The 21,445-nt window shown below is 32.1% G+C and overlaps 2 protein-coding genes across 2 annotated transcripts; both read left to right on the plus strand.

The window, feature by feature from the left end:
- Positions 1-9,503: 9,503 nt before the first annotated feature.
- Positions 9,504-16,685, plus strand: LOC134266764 (TPR and ankyrin repeat-containing protein 1-like). Its single transcript, XM_062748990.1, has 6 exons — positions 9,504-9,779; positions 14,821-14,898; positions 15,009-15,807; positions 15,909-16,258; positions 16,411-16,552; positions 16,675-16,685. The coding sequence occupies exons 1-6, from the start codon at positions 9,504-9,506 to the stop codon at positions 16,683-16,685; spliced, it is 1,656 nt and encodes a 551-aa protein (XP_062604974.1).
- Positions 16,686-17,235: 550 nt separating this feature from the next.
- LOC134266765 (TPR and ankyrin repeat-containing protein 1-like) lies at positions 17,236-20,714 on the plus strand. Its single transcript, XM_062748991.1, has 6 exons — positions 17,236-17,252; positions 17,373-17,542; positions 18,009-18,216; positions 18,637-18,748; positions 19,096-19,311; positions 20,542-20,714. Exons 3-6 carry the CDS (start codon positions 18,022-18,024, stop codon positions 20,712-20,714), a joined length of 696 nt encoding a protein of 231 aa, XP_062604975.1. The 5' UTR covers positions 17,236-17,252; positions 17,373-17,542; positions 18,009-18,021.
- Positions 20,715-21,445: the final 731 nt, after the last annotated feature.

The following is a 21,445-nucleotide window of genomic DNA, read 5'->3' on the forward strand; positions in this document are numbered from 1 at the left end:
TTGATGTAAATAATACGCATAAAATTTTAAACATGTTCAAGAAAGTCTTCAAAGTTTCTTACTATTCTAAAGTATCTTTTTATTTTTTTTCTTAATTACATCTGTAGATAATAAAAAAAATGATAAAATAATCACGGCAAAAAAGAGGAAGAGCCTTTTAAGGCCTTATTTGGCGCTGAGAATTTCTGAAAAATCAAAACCGCTCAGTTTAGGTTGCAAATGCAGTATTAATCACTTGGAGTGTTGGTGACCACGTATCTATCAATCGTGACGTATTTTCACATCTAGTCAATGCATTATGACGTCATAAAATGAGTCATTTTCCTCATATCCAGTACTTTCCTTTGAAAATGACCTAAAGTTGAAGCATTTTTTTTTCAATATTTCATATAGAGCACCACCTCTGATCCAAAATATGCAAATACATAATGAAAGCTCTGTTTCTGAAGATCAAAAAATATGTTTTATTTTTTGGATCGTTGGCTGTGCTCATATTTAAATTCTTTCCTGAAGGTAATCAAATACGCATGTTTTCTGCAAATTTCAAGAACATTGCAATTTCTCAAACCTGTTTTCCAATATCTGGATTCTCAAAACGAACTTTTATAATAGAAAATGAAAGCACCAAGTGTCCACTTTATTTTGATATATGAATTGGCAATGAGGAGGATTATAAATTAATTGATATAAGTACAGGGCCATTTTATGCATCAGATGGCTCTTGCTCTTTAAAGTAATTTGACTGTATGGACCAGAATTCGCAGTACATTAAGGATAAAAATTGAAATATCGGCGATTTTTTAAGATAAGAAATACATACTTTATTAGGATGGGTGATTCTTTTTAGGACTTCATTGATATCAAAAACTAAAATGTGGCCCAAATCCACATATTGAGGACATTTAGAATGTTGACTTGTCACGTGATGTGCAATTATAGTTTAGAGGTCAATTTCTATAAATTCCAATATTGCAAGGGCATAACCAAGTTATAAATCTTAGTTTAATTTATAATTCTTAAACACTTTATATAGTTTATGAAAAGTGCTGCAAACCTATATAGATTTTCTTATTTAATTGCTAAAATTCACTTTGTTGGACGACAGGTTTAATATTTTGCTGATCAACTACATAAAAAATTTATACATGTAGCTATAATAAATCTATTTGCAATATTATATGATATTTTAGGCACTTTTCAAATGCCTTAATGCTTCTTAAGTTTATGCATAAAAACTTGGCAAAATACATTGGTATGCCCTTGCAATGAATCGATTCATCAGGGTACTCCTTTAACTTTTTCAATGAATCTGCATACAAACACACGACAGTATCACTTGTCTTGCGAATATAAGGACATAATATAAAAGAAATACTAAAATAGACATTTCATCCAAGTTATCGGCCTTTTTCATTGTACAAAATGTTACTTGATCAGTCTCTCACTGTTTACAAACTGCGTCATTTTTTTGCGAGATGACGTCACATTGACAAGTGTATTGCGATCGATAAATCGTTTATATACATACAGTTGTATGTATTGTTGTGTGGGATTTAACAAGCGACAAAACTGCAGTAGTAAATGTTTAAGTAGTCTACAGCTATGCAGCAGTTTGGTATTTTGAAGAACTATTATTATGTATGACGTCATAGTAAAGCTTTACCGTATAAATATGGCCCCACCTCTTGACTGTAATCTTAATTTCCTCTGCTTTTCAAAACACTTGTTTTTATTTTTGATCAATATATACGAGCATATAATTTTTTTGAACGAATTAGCGAGTTTTAAGAAAAGCGTGTGCATGTATTCTTTTGTAATTGAATTGATATTGATTCAGTTGCAAAGTTGATGGCGAAAATGCCGCAATATTTAAATACTTCCCGTAAACTCTGCAACACATTAAAATTTTAAACAATGGAGAACCCTAATGACGTCACTTTGTGTTAGTTACGTGATACATCGACCGAGTATTGATTTACAGTTGACAGTATATGTAATCCACCTCTTTCACGTGACAGATTTTAACCAATTGTAAGCCAAGATTTCGTTGAAAACTCAACTGAGGTGGGGTAATACCTTTTTCTGTGCGGTATATATAGCCATTATACGACTTGCATATTTGTGCATGATCTTCTACCTTTCTGTACACAAAAATCGAGAGTGCAGCATCTTAAAATGCGTCATCAGTTTAGATAGAAATCATTTAAAATAAGGCGATCCACAGATTCAAAATTGTGGATTTCTGTAGTAAAAGGTTATTTTCTTTCTACTGTATTTCGGTATAAGACTTAACTTTTGAATGTTCCTCAAAGAAACTTGGGGGAAATCCTATCCATCTATTTTTTGGATACCTAAAAGTTTTTTGGTACGGATTAAAGCGAACTTTTAGGAAAAGTTTAAACACGAAAAAAGAAAAAGTTGTTAAAATCATTGTTTAAAGTTGGATAATGTTTTGGTCTCGGTACTTAAGATTATAGAGCCGTTGGGCGTCAAGAAAAAGATGGCTGACTACTGATTGGCGTCTTCACCACAGTAAAGGACGACTGGAAATCTTTTTGGTGTTTGGAAATATACAGTACATAAAGTTTGCGATTTAATTATGAAGTATCTGCTTGAATATTGCATATATTTATTGCATATATTTTCCAGGAGAATGAAATAGGCAATCGATTAAAAAAAAAATTAAAACAAAACAAATATGTGAATTGGAAATAAATACGAATCCCCCTGAATCATGGAATACTTAAAAATGCTTACTGTGGTTTCATCAATATTCGTTGAGCACAAATTTTCGTGGATTTCGTTGTTGAGCAGATCCACGATTTCAAATGTTCATTCAAAAACGGAATATGACATTCATTTGTATAGGCAATGCTTTTGTCAACGCAATTACTTATCCTCGAAAACGTATATTTTACAAAATCCACAAAAATGATGCCAACGAAAATTGATGAAACCACAGTATTTTCAACAGGGTTTCTGAAATTCCTGTAACATCAATTTATATGTCAGTAACTTGCCTTGGTTTAAAATCAAAGAAAGGTAGAAGAAAGTCAATCTGTAATGGAACCCGCCCGATTGATGCAATGCCTATATCTATCACAGCTCTGGAGCATTCCCACGAAGACAACTTGAATAGTAAGGGGACTACTGATTGATCCTGCAGGACACATGTTTGCGCCACCACAGCTATGTTTTTATAATTTAGAGGCATAATCAAAGCTTTGCCAGAAAGGGTGCAAGATGCGCACGATATTGCAAATTCAAATTTATCTCAGAGGAGACTGGGGATATAGTGTGGATCCTTGTTTTCAGAGTTGAAAAAGCCATTTGTTGAAAGATCTTTGCTAGTACAACCTGGCGTACATGTATCCTTTAAAGTCTTTAAAGCAGTACCCTTATCAAAACTCTTAACTTTTACTTTCAGCTGTCCTTGAAGTACATGTACAGCAAAGATGACCATAAAAGAATCCAGTTTTTTTCTTTTCCTTTCTAGCCACCATGTTAACAGACTGATATTATACACTTTACAATGCATAAACAACCGAAACAACACTTAAAATGTAGATTTATGCAATAAACCAAACAAAATGCATACATAAGTAAATTTGCTGCGTGTTCATACGACAATATTTACTCACAAGAACTAATCATTTGCTACAACATGTATGCAAAAGTTAATTTGCACCTAGTCCTGACCAGGTGTAAATTTACTCAACTGTGCAGAATTTACATGTGAGCAAATCAGTTCATACGACAAAAAATGCACATGTGAGTAAATTTACATATGAGTAAAATATACTTAGGTATGCAAATCATATCGTATGAATGGGGTATTAGATACATGTAAATATAACATATATAGTTGCGTGATTTTGATATTGGCGTCATTCAACTCTTTGAAATGGTGTACATCCACTTGGCAAACCACGTTGAAGTACATACATGTATGTAAACACCATTTCAACTCGTTGGACTAAGCCAACAAGAAAATCAATCAGACAATGAATCAAACAATCTTTAAATGTACGTCAATATCAAACATAATGTCGTCCTCTCTTTGAATACCGTCCTGTGTTCAGTCTATACTTTAAAAAAATAAAATTTATATACATTTTTTTTTAAAGAACACGTTTGCTGAAGAATATATACCAGCTCGTTTTATCTAACTAATACTGTGTAGGACTTTCGATCGCTTACCCGATTTATTCCCGCGCAGCACAGTTACGGTTAAAGTAAATTTGTACGGAAAATGTTAACTATGACGTCACACATAATATAAGGTCTTCAAAATACCACAAAATGAAATTATTTGCTATTTCAAACAGCTGGATAGCTGTATACTACATGCAAACTTACTATTACATGCAGTTTTGTCCTTTGTTAAATCCCACACAGTATATAAACGATGCATAGATCGCAATGTACTTGTCGATGCGACTTCATCTCGCAAAAATGACGCAGTTTGTACACAGTGAGAGGCTGATCAAGTCACATTTTGTACAATGTAAAATTCTTTTGTTCAAATAAAATATTATTTGCAATTAAATAAAAGGCCATTAACTTGGATGCGATGTTCATTTTAGTATATTTATAAACTTTCCGTACATTCTCCAGACAAGTGATACTGTCGTGTGTTTGTATGCAGATTCGTTGAAAAAGTAATGAAAGGGCCCTAATAAATCGATTAATTGCAAGGGCATACCCTCAATGTATCTTGTCAGGTTTTCACACATACACCCAAGAAGCATTAAGATATTTGAAAAGTTCTGCGAATCTCATGAAATCTTGCAAACTTTAAAAATTGAATATATCTATATATTTAATGTAGTTTACCAGCAAAATATTCAACTTGCGCCGTCCAACAAATTAAATTTTGGCAATTAAAAAAAGGAATCTATATAGGTTTGCAGTACAAAATACATATAGTGTTGAAAAGGATTGTAAATTAAACTAAGATTTTTAACTTGGTTATGTCCTTGCAATATTGGAATTTAGAGATGACCTCTTAACTGCAAGCATAATTGCTAAAATCATGTGACGTCGACATCACGTGAGAAATCTAAATAAAAAATCTAAATTTTCCCAACGTGTAGATTTAAACCACATTATATTTTTTTTATATCAGTGAAGTCCTGAAAAGAATCGCCTATCTTAAAAAGTATGTATTTTTTATCTTATATACGAGGGTTGTCCCGTTAAATCGTGGACAAGTTGTCTAGTTTGAAAAATAATCATCACTGCGTTCTGAAAGTTTCACTACTTTTTAGTACATATATTATAAATATACTTGGCAAATTTCAAATAGATATATGCATAAATAAACAAATTGAGATATTTTATGTTATGTACTGTAGCGCCCTACGGCGCACGGATGATAACGTTGATGTGTCTAAAACAGCGTCACACTTCATGTTTGCTAAAATAAAGTTGGATAAGCCCCACTTAAATTTAGAAATTTTATTGATTTACATACGTGAGTGTTTATTACCAGTTAAGGAACCAATGTGACACACTCATGCGATCTTCTGAATATTTATGAGCAAGTTACGGACAGTATTCTCACCCAATCATCAGTCAACTAAATGAGAATCTCATATCGACGGTCGACAGTGACAGCGTATTTTACTATTACAATGACAGTCTGTCCGCATGTTTTGTACTATCTGGGGACTCAATCAAGAAGACTTCGCTAAGAAAACTTTCATTTTATTTGTATATTAAAAATCTGGTGATATTTTTCATATTTTCGTTCTTCCGTATTCATTTAAAGTCTTTTAAAGTGTCATTAAAACATCCTAATCTAACTGAACTGCTCTCCGGTGCGCCGTAACGTCATGAAGCGTCGTCATTTTTCGTGTATTGTGTATACAACTTTTCCATTTCGAATGCTCGGGAAACGGCCAAAATTTAACCAAATGCCTTGAAATTTTAAAAAAGACGATAGAATTGATTAAGGAATCGAATTAGGATAATTTTCATCCTAATCTTATGTATTGAAAACTTTTATTACGAATTAATACTTGTATATTCTCTAATACAACCTTGTTATTTTTACCGTGCGCCGTAGGACCGTACCATGTGCACCTTCAAGCAGAATAAAATCTTTATTTTTGTATATATATTATCAAAAACATTATGATACACTTAAATATGATGAATAAACATTTGCTGAAAATTTCAGCTTAGTGCGCCCATTACTTTTCGAGAAAAACGCTTTGTCCACGATTTTACGGGACAACCCTCGTATATATATTTCCATTTGTAACCTTAACTGTGCTGCGCTGTTGTAATATTTTTGCAATGAGATATCCGATTGTAAAGGGTCATACTATTCGTGATTGCTTTCTGTTGTATCTTATTTTCAATACTGTTTGTTTTATAGATGTACCAGTAAAATTAACCCGTATACCAGTTAAATTGTATGCGAGGATATTGATTGGACTCGGAGAAAAAGAACATTGGAAGCAAATGCATATTGCCTCTCTTGAATTTCGTAAACATCGTGGAATTTCTTTTTTACAAGATTTTGCTAAGGGGTTCTCCATTGAGCAGGTTATAAAAAATAAAGGTTTACATTGTCAAGAAAATTTGCTTCTTGAGATCATGGAGAATATGCTTCGAAGTGGATCGTTGATTTCGGAAGGTGTGTTCCCTTGTATATTGCTAAGAATATTCTTGTATTAAAATATTTTTCTCTTGTAACATGGCTTTAAACTTGAAATAGACTTTGTCTTTAAATTTTAACTTCACTTGTTTCATTTTCAGGTGGCAAATCCGAAATTGCTGTTTCAGTACAAAATAACCTCTACATGGTTTTGCACAAGTTATTCGATTTTAATGCGGATCCTTTATATCTATCAATGGAAGATGGCGATACTCCTATGCATGCCGCTTTGTACATAGCACTGTACAGAGACAAAGGTAGAGGCGTGATTTAAAACTGAGCATTTTAATGGTTATCTTTTTCAAACTAGTTCAATAATTGTTAAGTTTGAGGACTATATGTCATACTTTACATATAAATTACAGGAAATATTTCCATTCTTGAAAAGTTTTTTGATATGATCAAAAAGGATCCTGGTCGCTTTCCTGCGTTGAATCCCAGAGAATTAAATTCGCGCGGTGAGAGTTTATTTCATGTTTTGGCAAAGGCAAAGCAAAATGAGATTACGCTTAGAGTAACGAGGTTTCTGTGTGATAAGGGGACTGAGTCGTATATAGAAGACAGAGACGGAAGACTTCCGGAGGAGTATCTCAGGAATGATGATAATCGTTTGCAGGTATGTATTACCTTTTTTTGCGATGAGAAAAATATCACTGGAATTTATCAAGATATTTTAAGCTTTCTACGAGAACGGTCCAAGACAAAAGTAAAGTGAGTAAAAAATATAGCCATTCAGACTTTCCTCCGCTGACCATCGATTCCATTTAATGAGGAAACTACTGATATACACTGAAAGATTAAACCAATAAAGATTTGAAAAGTTTTGAAAGTTAAAAAATAAAATACCCTTTTCCTTGTTTTTATGGCAACGGAAGGTATTTAGAAATTTTTGAATATTGACTGAACAAATGGAGCGTTAAATAATAATTTCTGTAAATCTTCATTTTAATTGTTTGACCCACTTCGGAAAAGAATCTGTATTTTAACTTTTATGTTTCGATCATTTTCATTACAAGATTCAAAATAATTACATGCGCGTTTTTCGAGAAAAAGTTTTTTTTTTTTTAAATACGTCTTCCTGTTTCAATTTTGCTTTCTGTTTTGATATTTCTTTATTGAGAGCAGTTATGTTTGTTTAAGAGTTATTGTAAACTGTGCTTTATCAATAGAAATTAATATCATTGCAACGTGCATTGTTACCGATCTTCTAATAAACCTGATGTGCAAAACATTAACTATCTCTTTTCCATACTCAATGACTGAGTAGTGTAGGGCTTCGCTCAAGAATTCCGTCGGCATCGAAAGCACGTTTTTTTACTTGCCTTGGTAGCCGAAATTTACTGCTAGAAGACAGTTTCCTTGCGTCGAGAGTTAAACCACAAGGGAGGAATGTATTATATATACATATATTAACATTACAAAAAAGTAATTTTAGAACCTATAATTTTTTTTTTACATGACTGGCATGACTATGCATGAAACATATGAAGAAATCGAACAGTATTCAGAAAAAAGTCTATAAAACAATACGAAATAGGAGCAGAGGAAACATGGACTTCCAAAACATCAGAGGTGGGATCAGTTGCTATGTAAGAGGGAACATCCCCTTTCAACTGGTCACACCTACCAAGTGCTCCTTATCATATTTGGGAAATAAAAAATGGGTCAATTAAATGTTTAAGTAGTGAATTAACAATTTCTATGATAAACGACTCAGTGATAAAGTGATTTTGCTAACAAGGTTATTGTATTGTACCGACAAATAACTTATCAATTGATGACTTTAACCGGAATTGCTGAAATTCTTCTGTTTGTCAAATCATTCTGTTTGTCAATAATTTATTCGTTTAGAACTCCTTCATACGTAGAGCATGCTTTTGCGTATCGAATCGATATATATAAACTCTGTATGCAGGCGATGAAAAAATATTTTTCATAGGTAAGAAAGTTGACGTTAAAAGATTAAAGCTATCAAGTTTATCATTTGTTGTTAGATTACCATTAACGTCTTCTCACGTTAAATATCCAAATATGAAACAGATACATGTGGTTGCATATCTAGCTTAAAAAACGGATCTGTTGGCTTTCTTTCAATGTTTATATAAATACGTAGAAAAAAGTTTAATACCTATAGATATTAAAAGTTATTTAAATTTCATTATGAATAATGTTACTACTTGTACTTAGAGGCTTCTTTTATACAAATAAACTTAGCTAATTTTATATTTTTTTTAACATGAATATGGTTTCAATTTATTTGATGATCGCTTCCCAAGTTTAATCTGCTATCATCTTATATAACGCCTTATCAAATAGTTTAATTGATTATTACAATGTGTTCTTTTACAAAGATAAATCAGCTATTATACATCTAACGATAAGAATAAAATATCATTTAATGATTTAAATGTATTATGCGACTCAAATGTTATTAAAATTATCATATCTTTTCTCATTTACATGTATAAATATAAATCTATAAATGTGTAAATACTTTAGACATGATATTTTTTACAAGTTGGTGTTGACGTTCTTTATTTAGACATCGCACTGAACAAACATGTAAAACATAATAAATTATCGTATAAGAAGAATTTGCTGTATTTTGGGGAATTTCTAAATGCCTTCTATCTTCTGACAACTGTTCAAACGGAACATTTTCAATGTTACTAGTCCAATAATGGATTTGTTAAATTTTTTAAGATGCTTTTAGCCTCAGATACTTTCAGCTGTTTTGAAACAACCGAGAAAGCTTTTGAAATTATTTTAAAAAAGAAAATTTTTGAATTCAAAATACAAAAGGATTTTTTTTTAGTTTTTTAGATTGGCATCTAAAATGTCGAGATTGGATGCAAAAGAAGGCACTGTGACAGGAAGCTACTCCAAAGAAGAACAAAGAAAAAGACAAAGAAATGTAACTTTCGACATGGAAAGGGCAACTGAAAATGAATCTTCTGCACCTATTGGGAAGCAAAAATTAAAAGTAGCAATCAAAAAGATGATAGATAATTTAAATGACGCAAGTTTATACAATGAAGAGACAATAATGAGGAGAAAGAGACATTCAGAAGAGCAGGAATATGAGGAAAGTAAAGAAGAACAAGAAGACAAGGTAAATTCAAATCAAAATTAGTGTTCAATGCAGGATCAACATTAAGAATAGAATTTTTATATAATTAAAATTGAATTTAAAAGAAATATATGCATTTGACCTTCAGATATTCGGACGCCAGATATTCGGACGACTTTTTTTCGGAACAATATATATTTAAAATTTATTTTATCTTATTTAAGTGGTAGTTTAGATATCCGGAGCTTTCACATATCAGAAAAATTTGACCAGGAACCAAAGTATCCGGATAAATGAGGCTCCATTAAAATGTTCATTTCTTAAAAGTAATAAAATTGTAATGATATCCACAACTTTTCCACTAATAAAAGTAACTTTCACAATATGAAAAGCCTTTCCGTAGCTTGTTCTTGTTACTTGAAAACTATATAGTGAAGACACGAGAACTTGAGTGAAAATGTCATTTATTGACCAGATAAATGACGAAAGTGAACAAAAACACATAAATATACAATATTACATACAATCATGTAAATTATAGCTGGGATAAGGCCAAATAATGATTAGTTTCAACTTAGATATGATATATTGCGACTTAGTGCTTATCCCAGCTATTGTTATATAATGATTACCAAGTTTGTGTAACAAGAAGGTGGCGTAAACAAAGAGGCCTCACGGCATGGTAAATGCTTGATGTTATACAATGAGGAAAAAATTCAATACAACAAAAATTCAAATATTGGTATTACATGGGAGGAGGAGGTGGCGGTAAATTGATTCCAACCTCATGTTTGCGTAAAATCAAATTAATTGAGCACTCGATCCCGATCAAGCCGAAACCGATCCAAACATGAGTTCGATCCCGATCCAGTCGACCCCACTCTTTTTACATTAAATATCAATAACAACTGATTTTAATCTAAATTTGTCAAAAACAATGTAAAAAAGATTGTATATAAATTATTTTATGAGACATAAAATTGTATTTATAACGAAGAAAATAATAAATAATGTATACCGAATACAGCGCATCAAATTTGAATTGACAAAGTACTTTGCCAATACGATGTAAAAGAAGCTTAAAATGGAATAACTGAGACATATAATGGTTTTCAGCTCATTAGATTAGGTAAACATATATCTCATGCACAGATTGTTTTTTCAATTTATTAGGCTAGTAAACATATAACAGAATGCCTTTCAGTTTATTAAGCTAGATAAACATATTACCCATCACAATGTTTGCCTACTAACTTCTTACTTATTCATAAGATATAGGCGATTCTATGGTTCCCAATCGAGGTTGTTGAGAATGGATCTTAAGATGAAAAACTTGTTATGTTAATTAAAAAACCAAGGAGGTCATGAACCTCTTATTCTAGTTTTAACAATTTCGACGGTCCTTTGGATGAGATCGTATAAATTGAGTTCCCATGTAGCAGTACGTGCTGGCTCGAAATATACTCCTCCCTGCTCAATAGTCCTGAGTGCCAACTATAGACAAAATTAGCTGCTCTCCATCAGCAGGTTGGGGTGTCTTCATATATGTGAAAATTCTCGAGAGGGACGTAAAGCAACAAACAAACGAACACACGAAGACCAACCTCAAAGCAGCGATGGAATTACATAATATGTTCCTTTTTTCGCTAACTATTTTCAAGCATCCTTTTCGCCCAAAATTATTTCAAAGAAAAAAACTCAAGAAAAAAAATCATAAACCGTTTCGTACAATTATGAAAGTCACTTTAATTATATATCTAAATTCAAATAAATAAAAAAAATAAGAAAACAAACAGTGGTCAATTTAAAAGACCAATTAGATAATACAATTGGAGAGCAGTGGAATCAAATACCTTGTTATAATATATATCAGAGTTTGGATCATGCATGGCATTTAGAAGATCGGACACACTGGGGACACTGGGAGTTATTCCTGATCTTTTGTCTAATGAATTCCCATATTTACTAAGATGAATTCCATATCTAGGTGGTAATTTTCAAACAATCGTGGAAAACATCGATTTATATTTTGTTGTTTTACGTCTCTTTTCAATTTTCGAAATTGACACAGATATTACCCTATACCTGTAAAGAGATCTATTTACACTTAACTTCATCAATTTATTAAGCAGTGTGGGAATCTTTTTGTGCTTAGCTTGTCGTGACACAGGAATTTGTATTAAGGCTTCAACCGGACGAAATTACACTTCAAATTGAGAGGTGCTTTGAAAGGCACTTTTGCATCCTATTTTATTTAAGACTTAAGACAGTAAAGGGTAGTGTTCCAACCAAAGGCCTCAGATCTATGAGCAAAAGAATGACTGCACTTAAGCTATGAGAGTTGGATCCCAAAGATTTGCGCAAAATAAAATTCCAAAATTCATTAAATTTATGTTTTATAGGTATTAAACAATATCTTAAGAGCAAGTTTTGGTTTATTATATTACATGAAAGTATTAGATAATGCCGAGCGACACTAGCTTTTGAAACAGGGGTCTAACGGTTTTGTCTCATTTCTATTGTTATTCATATGCATACCAGTTTTCAACGACATTGCTTACATCGAGCCGCAACTTGACCATTTTTCTCATTTGCACAGAATGTGTATTTTAACTAAAACTTATACATATCCGAAGGACAATTTTGGTCAAGTTGCGGCTCATATCTAATTTTTTAAAAAATGTACCCAAACTTCGCTCGAGATAGCTACTAAATTAGCAGGTAAACGAGTTTCAGCCCATGTGACCCCTTTGATATTATAATCACTTTTCTCACGTGACATTCAAGTGTTCGACACGCTTTCATTGTGTCAGTCGTTGGAAAATTCTTTTCATATCTACATGTACTTCCATCTTCAAAATATTGAAGATCCTTGCATACATTTTATTAGCGTTTTAAAGTTTACGTTGATTTCTTTCACTGTAGTGTTTTTGTTCGGGATATTTTAAAGGAAAAAGGTATTATTTTGCTGATTACATGCTGTACATATAGCAGTGGCGGATCCAGAAATTTGAAAACAGGAGCCCGACCATTTTTAGGTCAGGGTAGAAGCCCACAGTCATCATTAAAAAAACTAATTTTTTATTTTATTTTTACGTTACTAATAAGTCCACAATTATTATTCAATACGATTAAGATAAAGTGAAATGTCATTTTTTTTAATACACTGTAGGTACGAACACTTAATAATTTTAAGATTTAGTTAATTCGCTGCTTGACAGCAAATAATACATGAGCAGTGAAATTTTAAGCATTCCAATTTTATAAGAACGTTAGATAGAGAAAATTATGCAGTACTTGATAATGTAGAAGCCGAAATTCATTTTTTTTTAATGCATTGTCCTTTGTACTCTGAATACCGATCAAAACTTTTTTTGAAAATTAACTCTGCCAATAATCAAATGGCAAGGTCATATATGAATTTACTGTGTGTTTTTATTTCAGATTATCCTATAGACAGGTTGCAAATTATTTTTCATTTATGCGAAGACAGCCCATTATGTTCAGAAAATAAAATGTATTTCAGTGTCATTTTCATCTACCAATAATTCTCAAAACAGACACTACCAACCAAAGCGTACAAAATGCATACATATATCTATCACAATTGTGTTTATTTTTATGAACTTTTTGTTTTTTCTCTTAATATTCTGCTCTTTACTTACTTACTCTACTTACTTACGTGGATACAAATAAATGAAATTATATGCATGGTTATAAATCATTTATTTTTTGTACAAAATGAACACAAAACCCTCTTCTGGGTCTTTTTTTCTTATATATATAATATAAATCAAATACGGAAAACCATGCGCTTATGATCCATTTCCATACGATTTAAATGTCTCCGCCCCTTTGCTGCGACTTTAAAATCGAAAGCGGTCCAGTTCAATTTTCCGGAATTTATGGCTTAAACATGTTCTTTTCAATAGCGTTGTATGTAATTATTGAAATATGTATGAAGAAAAATTATAGAAATAAATGTCAAAAGCATATGCTTGCACATTAATCAAAGATTAATTCAGCGATTTATTGTAATGTTAAGCTTCAAATGGGTAGCCGAAAAGGTTCCAAATAACGTCCTTAAGTGCAGTCATTCTTTGCTTCCGAATGAGCTAATGTGAGGTTAGAAAGAAAAAAAAAGAAGCTCTGTATTATATGTTAATAAGGTTTTCCTCTTATGAAAAATAGTGCATGGAAGATTTTTAACAAAATTCATCTTGATTTGTAACGAGTTGCTCCTTTGAAATGTACAGATTAAAAAAAAACACGGATCTTTCTAAAAGGAGAATAAATATGTCCGATAATCCCTCCTTAGGTGGCCATTGTTGATATACATGAATTTGTTTCTACATTTTGCCAAAAGAAAACAAAAGCCCAAACAGATGGATAAATGTGAAATCAAGCTTGTAAAAATGTTTTTTTTACAGGAACGAGGCTCATGTCATTTCACACCATACATGTATCTTTACTACATTTAAAATTGTTATTGATTAGAAGAGGCAAAATAGACATTTCATCTTCTTATTGATTTGAGCTAAGTCATTAACAATCAGTTCGCTTCACTGATATACAGTGTTAATGAATACTTGTTGGGAATTATCTGTTAATCATGTCTTTGTAAAAAAAAAAGTTTGGAGAGAAAGTATACATAACTGTAGCATTTGAGTTAAATATACATGTAAATGCCATATTAAGTTTCTATTTTCGAAAAAAAAGATGATTTCTAATTAGTTTCACATATCAATGAATAAATAAGATGAAATATGTGGCGATAAGCAACGGTATTTGAGCGCAGAATTCCATTTAACAATACAGAGTACATGTAAGAGAGGAGCAAACACAGACCTCTAAAGCATTAGAGATGGAGTTAGGTGCAATGGAGGAATGATGATCTCTTTGGACCGGTCATACCCATGCAAAATATAGATTAGAATTAAGAGGAAATTAGAGAAATATTCAATTATAATGAGGATATCAGAAAGATTACGTTCCTGTCTATATTGGTTTGAAGGGAAATTGATTCATATCTACATGTATCCAAGTACACAGATTCATTTGCATCTTTTCTATTATGATTAAGGTTTTGTCCGACCCTATCGAGGAAACTAAAGCAAAATCAAGTATTGAGAAGACAGAATGTGAATTACAGGATGAATATGTACGTAAATTGTAATAAGTGTTCTTTTTTAAATTGCAGTTTTTGACAACAGTTTGAATAATTTTGCTAATTTAGCAAATTAATTTTGAATTTTAATTTATTTGAAGCAGATTGAACCTTATTATTTTGAAACTCAAGAATGGGAATTAGAGTGCACAGTTGATGTTTGGAAAAAACTGAGCTGTCGGACAACACCACGTTCTTTCAAAATAGATATTATTCAAAGGCTTAAAAAACTTGCTCGCGGAGAACTCCTTGGTAGTATTTGCGAGAAAATAAAATTGCAGACTATAGATAAATCAGTAGAGATATTCGAAACTGGTCCAATATTATGGGAAATAGCAATTTGTTTTTCTCAGAGACTAACTGAAAGTAGTTCTACTTTAAACAACGTCTTGTATACGGAGCTGATTAGAATATGGGATATATTTACTGATGAGAAGGGGAAAAGGGAATCCCTTGAGAGAATTACAACCTCTTGTCGAAAAGGCGAAGAATGTTTAATTGAGAAATACTTAACTTGTTCTGAAACTCTTGATTGTAAATATGACAAAGGCAGAAGGATCCCTCGAAGATTTATTCGATATAGTTCACAGGAATCAAAACCAAATACTACAAAAGAGAAATTACTGCTACCAGCAAGTCATTTTGCCAAAGAGTATCATGTTCTTAAGTTCTATTTCTTTTCGACTGACATGGCTGTTTGTGCCCTGGACCCTAGGGAAAATGCAAAAGATTTCCCATTCAAAGTTACAGAGAAAGAACATGCAATAATAAATTTGTCATCAGCTGGTCCGCTATTATTGATGGGTAGAAGTGGCACAGGGAAAACGACTTGTTGTCTTTATCGTCTTTGGAGTCAATATGATCAACATAACAAAACTGTTATCGAATATGAGGAAAATCAAGGTATTTTTATTTTTGATTTTGAATTATTTTTTTTTACTATGAAATTTGATTCTCGTGTGTATATTAATAAAAGCTTATTCTGAACATCTTCATTTGTTAAGCTGATGACGAAGATAATAGCAAGCAGACTTCCAGTACTGCTCAAATGTGTGAGAAAGATCAGGATAATGACGTTCGGAATCCTGTTGAATATGGTCTTATTCGACAGATATTTATTACTAAAAATCTGGTACTTTGCAACGAAGTCCGGAAAACTTTTTATGGAATCCAAAACGCCAGTTCTTTTGAATCTGGTCGCACTACAAGGGTTGGTATCACCTTACCATCAAGATTTCAAGACCTCCAAAATGTTCACTTTCCCATATTCACAACATCCAGAAAGCTCTTGCTTATGATTGATGCCTCTTTACCCAACCCGTTCTTTCGTCGGGACGAACAAGGCAATATAAAGGTCACTATTTCAATGAATTGAAAATGTATTTTACAAAGTATATTCTGTTTTTAAAGAAATCATTTCAGTAATTCATAATTGTACATGTAAATCAGTTGGGTTTTTTTTCAATTGAATACTGTATCAATAATATATTAACATATAAAATGTAGGCTGATATACCTGGCTGGACGAATGAAAATGAATCGCTCGAATTTCTGGCTTCAATAGATGATGATTCTGATATAGAGTTAGATGAAAGCATGAATGAAGAACAAAATTATGACGCTGACAATATAGAAGTAAATAGAATGAGTGATGTTCGAAGGGAAGTTACCTATGACATTTTCGTGAATCTTGTGTGGCCAAAAATAAATAAGGGCATGGACAATTATCACCCATCTCTTATATGGATGGAAATTATATCCTTCATAAAGGGATCTTTTGAGGCTCTCTCTGCTAAACACGGACATCTCAGTAAGAGTGACTATTTTGAACAAGGCAGAAAAAAAGCCCCGAACTTTACAGGAGAACGAGAGACAGTTTATGAAATATTTTTAAGATACAGACATTATCTGAAGCAGCATTTTATGTTTGATGAGACAGATGTAGTGAGGCATATTTTCAAAAGGTGAAAAGACTAAATTAATATTCAGATGAGTTTAAAATTACGATGAACTGCATTTGGATTCAGAGTAAGATTATAAAAAAAAAGAATGAAACTTGTTCCTTCATTATTAAAAAAAATTATTTTCTTTCCTATAGAATGAACAGAGTCGATAGAGATTTGTGGAATATTCAACAAATATACGTCGACGAGACCCAGGATTTCACTCAAGCAGAACTATATTTGCTGTTGAACTTGTGTCGCTCTCCGAATAATATATTTATGACAGGTGATACAGCTCAATGTATCATGAGAGGGATATGCTTTCGATTTGAAGATCTTTGCTCCCTCTTTTACCATGCTAAGAATTCAAGAATAGATTTTGAAAAGGTTCTCATTCCTAAAAAGGTAAATACCAAGATTTCAATGGGAACTTTTGATAATATTTTCATTTCAAAAAGTTAAAAACTATCCTACCTTGTGCTTTTTTTGTTCATAGCCTATCAACTTGTATTTTACAATTTACAGGTCCATCAACTTACTCACAACTATCGTTCTCACAATGGGATACTTAGTCTAGCGTCTAGCATTTTGGATATTCTGGCAAAATATTATCCAGAATCTTTTGATATTCTAGAAAAGGACAAGGGATTATTTCAAGGACCTTCTCCCATTCTTCTAGAATCTTGCAGTATCCAGTATGTATTATAGTGTTCAAAGGGATTACAATTCTTTTTATATATTAAAGATTACGGCGAAATAAAACCAAAGAAAATTAAAACAGCGTCAAAATCTATGCACATTTTTTGGAGTTATCGTCCTTTGATATTTGTACCCATTTTAAAAATGCAATCTTGCGAAAATCGATCTATTGATACATGTAACCAGGTTGTATTAGCGGGATGTCACTACATGAGCCAATTAGTTTTCAGCGGATTAACAAGGGGACAACCTTAATTAAATTTAGTAGTCATTGCAAATATTTTTCGCCGCTAACCGGTTATTTAAGTTTCTAGATCTGTGGCTATTAATAACATATCAAAAAATGCTTGGTCTCGAAAAACAATTACAACGATCTACTCTCGCCATGATGACAAAAAAGTTTATTTACAGTATATTAATGAAAATTAAAAGTCTATCTTATTTATTAACCTGTAATTAAAGGGATGTAGCTACGATGCTAGCGACAGGAAAGAAACAATCAACTTCAAACATTGAGTTTGGTGCTCATCAGGCGATCTTAGTGGTGAATGACGAATCCAGGGATTCTTTACCCGAGGAATTGCAGCATGGAATCGTACTCACGATATACGAAGCAAAAGGTCTAGAATTCGACGACATTCTTTTATACAACTTCTTTAAAGATTCACAGGTATGTGTATTGAATAAGAACCACTTTTATTTTTTAGTCAGTTTTAAGAGGATGCATAGAAATAACAGGATGAAATTACACAATTCAATCGACTGAAAGGTAACTGAAAAGATCCTTTCCCGTAACTTTTCCGTGATCTTTCAGTTAACATTTTGTCGACGGAATGGAAGATATATTTTAGTGACCTTTCATTTATCTTTCAACAATTTTGACAATACGAGATGAAATTTTTAATATTTCTTCCAGAAAAGAAAATAATATTAATTCCGTCTCGCCGTTCAATACTAGATATTTCTATGAAAATCAAACGCGGTATACATTGCTAAAACATCTAAATTGAATTGTTTACTGACTCCCACTCTTTCATGAAAAACGATTTAAGATAGTAGTGTAAAACTAAACAGAAAATTTCTTTTATAGGCTGGCAAGGAATGGAGAGTTGTGACCAGTTTTCTGGATGAACTAATATCTGAAGAGAATGAACACACATCTGAAGATGAAATTGAAAGCTTTGTTGAATTAGATTATGATGGTAATTTTACTCCCCTTAATTAATATTCATATATTAATAAATAATACACACCGTCAGTCCGTGCTCAGTGGTACATGTATATGCAGAGGTAACAAGACACCCCCCCCAAAAAAAAATACATATGGTAAAATAAATATAATTAGGAGTTTTTTTTTCTATTTAAGCAAACACCGATTATCGACATTTACTATGGAGAATGTCTCTATCCTCGAGTCTTTAAAAAAATTAAACTGAAGTTATTTTGTGAATTTAGGGTATAAAAGAAAACAGCTAAGAAACTGTTTAACCCCGTTTGAAAATTTTAGACTAAATTTGTCAATACATTTTGTTTTTTTTTTATATTTAAGCCTTCAAAGAAAAGCAAACACAATCCAGACCATTGCAGTTTGACCCAATTAAGCATAAGGCGCTGAATACAGAATTAAAACACTTGTATACTGCTGTCACAAGAGCTAGAGTTCATGTCTGGATATTTGACGCAGACAAGGAGAAGCGGGCACCAATGTTTGAGTATTTCAGAGCTCGGAAAATGGCGAAAAATACAACAGAAAGTAAAGAAGCAGGTATTTAGATCTTATATTCCCTAATTATTTAATAATCTGTGTATAATAAATCATGCATATGCAAAGTACCCGCAGCGTCATTCAGCGTCATTCTTAACAGGACACACGATACGATATAATTGACGAACTATACACAATACGATAGGATACACGTAATATACGATAGGATATACGCAAATCTGATATACTTTATGATAAACATGAAAAACACAAAATACGATAATGGTGAAATACGATTGACCTCATAATCGATCCTCACGATAAATGCAAAGCCACATAAAGGAAAACACGATCGAGAACTCAAAACCTTATAAAAGAAAAACATGATAAAAAAAACGAAAACTTGATATATGGAAAATACGATAGACACATGTAACGCAAACATTCTGAAATACGGAAAACTAAAAAAATCTAATAAATGGAAAACACGATACGAAAGGAAAGATGATGCGATATAATGATTCGCATGGATTATTTCAAAATTTTGTTTTAAAAAAAAAATAATCGAATTTGCCCATAAAGTTCGTGGACAATAACGTTTTTCTTACATGATTTTAGATACATGTATGCTTATTGTATACCAAAATAATTCTTATATACATGTAAATCAAAGTCAGATTGGTTTGATTTCTGTTTTTTGAACTTCAAATATCTTGTGAAAAACATTTTCTTAAAGGGTTTCAGTTTTGTGCCAAGGGTAAAAATGACATTTATTTTGAAATGATTATTTTCGTTAACAATTAAGCCAATGCTTAATAAGGAATTTTGCAAATAAATCCGCTATTGCCCTAATATATTAAGTATCGGTTATTATACAGACATTGAAATATTTAGGTAAAATCCGCATTAAGTTTGTACACACAGTGTATAATCACAGAACAAGCGAATTCAGAGAATCTGTATCCCTGCTTATGGACAAAAGAGCAGAATGCGTGGACTTTAAGAGGGTCAAAATCGGGTAGGGGCACTTTAAGAGCGACAGTCGGGTTATTTGTAAAACGAATTCATCGCAAGAGCTCATGAGATTCCTGTGCATATCGTGCATGTGTCGGTATCCATTAGTGCGGATGTATGATTAATTTTTGAAAACATCTATTCTATGAAAAGCGTTGTTTCACATCAGAATGATCTATAGATATGATTCGCACTTTATACATGTACCTATTACAAAGAAACAATCATTTGAAACATAGAGAAGTTTTTTTCTTGCAATTAATATTTTCTTCATAGGTGTTTTTATGCATGCTGAAGATTCAACTCCGGAAGATTGGTTTGATCGTGGGATGGAGTTAATGGAAAAATCGGTGTACAAGGTTGCAGCAATCTGCTTCAGTCGAGGAAATGATTTGAAAATGGCTAAAATTGCTAATTCCCATCAAAAGGCACAGGAAGCAATGAAGTAAATGATTACAAGCTGCATCTTTTTTTTTTGCAAGTTTTCAATATAAACAAATTAAACAAGATGTGTTTGTGAAACGCTTATATGCCCCTCTATGGCAATTTACCAAAGGTTTAACTTTCAATAATGCAAACCAGATGAATTGGTACTTATAATAATGTCTTCAAAATAAAAAAAAAGTCGTCAAAGATGAAAGCCCTAGCACCACCTATTCAAAAGTTATGGGTAAAAATATTAGTTTTAAATGTAGGACAAAATTCAAGGTCAAGGGTTCAAAGTTGTTTGTATCACAAGAAAGGCCTTTTCACAAGACTTATGTAACCTTTCAAAAGTTATAGCCAAGCATTTTAAAATTCGGTCAAAGGGTAGAAATTGTTCGTGTCCAGTGGAAACACTTGTCAGAAATATTAAAGATATGAAAAATGAAAGCACTAGCGAACTGTTAAATAGATATGACGAATGTTTAAGTTGATGATGTCCAAAGAAAAGTCTTGTCACAAGAACTACATATATGGAATATGATATTCATAGCCTCAACCAATAAAAAATTATGGGTAAGAGCAAAAACTATATACCCCCTAAATAGAAGAAAGGAGGGTAAACGAGTTTTAGAACCTTTCGGTGACTTTCAAAGATAACCACAAAAATTTCAAACGATATTAAATATAGAGTTTTTAAAAGTTTTGATCATTTTAATCATTTAATTATTATTTTTTTTTTTGCTTAATTAAATCT

Source organism: Saccostrea cucullata, unplaced genomic scaffold (assembly GCF_032062105.1).
Source record: "Saccostrea cucullata isolate Sc308-1 unplaced genomic scaffold, CSIRO_AGI_Scuc_v1 ctg2945, whole genome shotgun sequence".
Taxonomy (NCBI): Eukaryota; Metazoa; Mollusca; class Bivalvia; order Ostreida; family Ostreidae; genus Saccostrea; species Saccostrea cuccullata.

Excerpts from the sequence above, each read along its gene's own strand:
- LOC134266765 (XM_062748991.1), top strand. The coding sequence starts at position 18,022 with ATGCTAGCGACAGGAAAGAAACAATCAACTTCAAACATTGAGTTTGGT. Across the intron at positions 18,749-19,095 it reads TGTTGAATTAGATTATGATG|CCTTCAAAGAAAAGCAAACA; the intron begins GTAATTTTACTC and ends TTTATATTTAAG. Across the intron at positions 19,312-20,541 it reads AACAGAAAGTAAAGAAGCAG|GTGTTTTTATGCATGCTGAA; the intron begins GTATTTAGATCT and ends TTTTCTTCATAG.
- LOC134266764 (XM_062748990.1), top strand. The coding sequence starts at position 9,504 with ATGTCGAGATTGGATGCAAAAGAAGGCACTGTGACAGGAAGCTACTCC. Across the intron at positions 15,808-15,908 it reads CGAATATGAGGAAAATCAAG|CTGATGACGAAGATAATAGC; the intron begins GTATTTTTATTT and ends TCATTTGTTAAG. Across the intron at positions 16,259-16,410 it reads ACGAACAAGGCAATATAAAG|GCTGATATACCTGGCTGGAC; the intron begins GTCACTATTTCA and ends TATAAAATGTAG.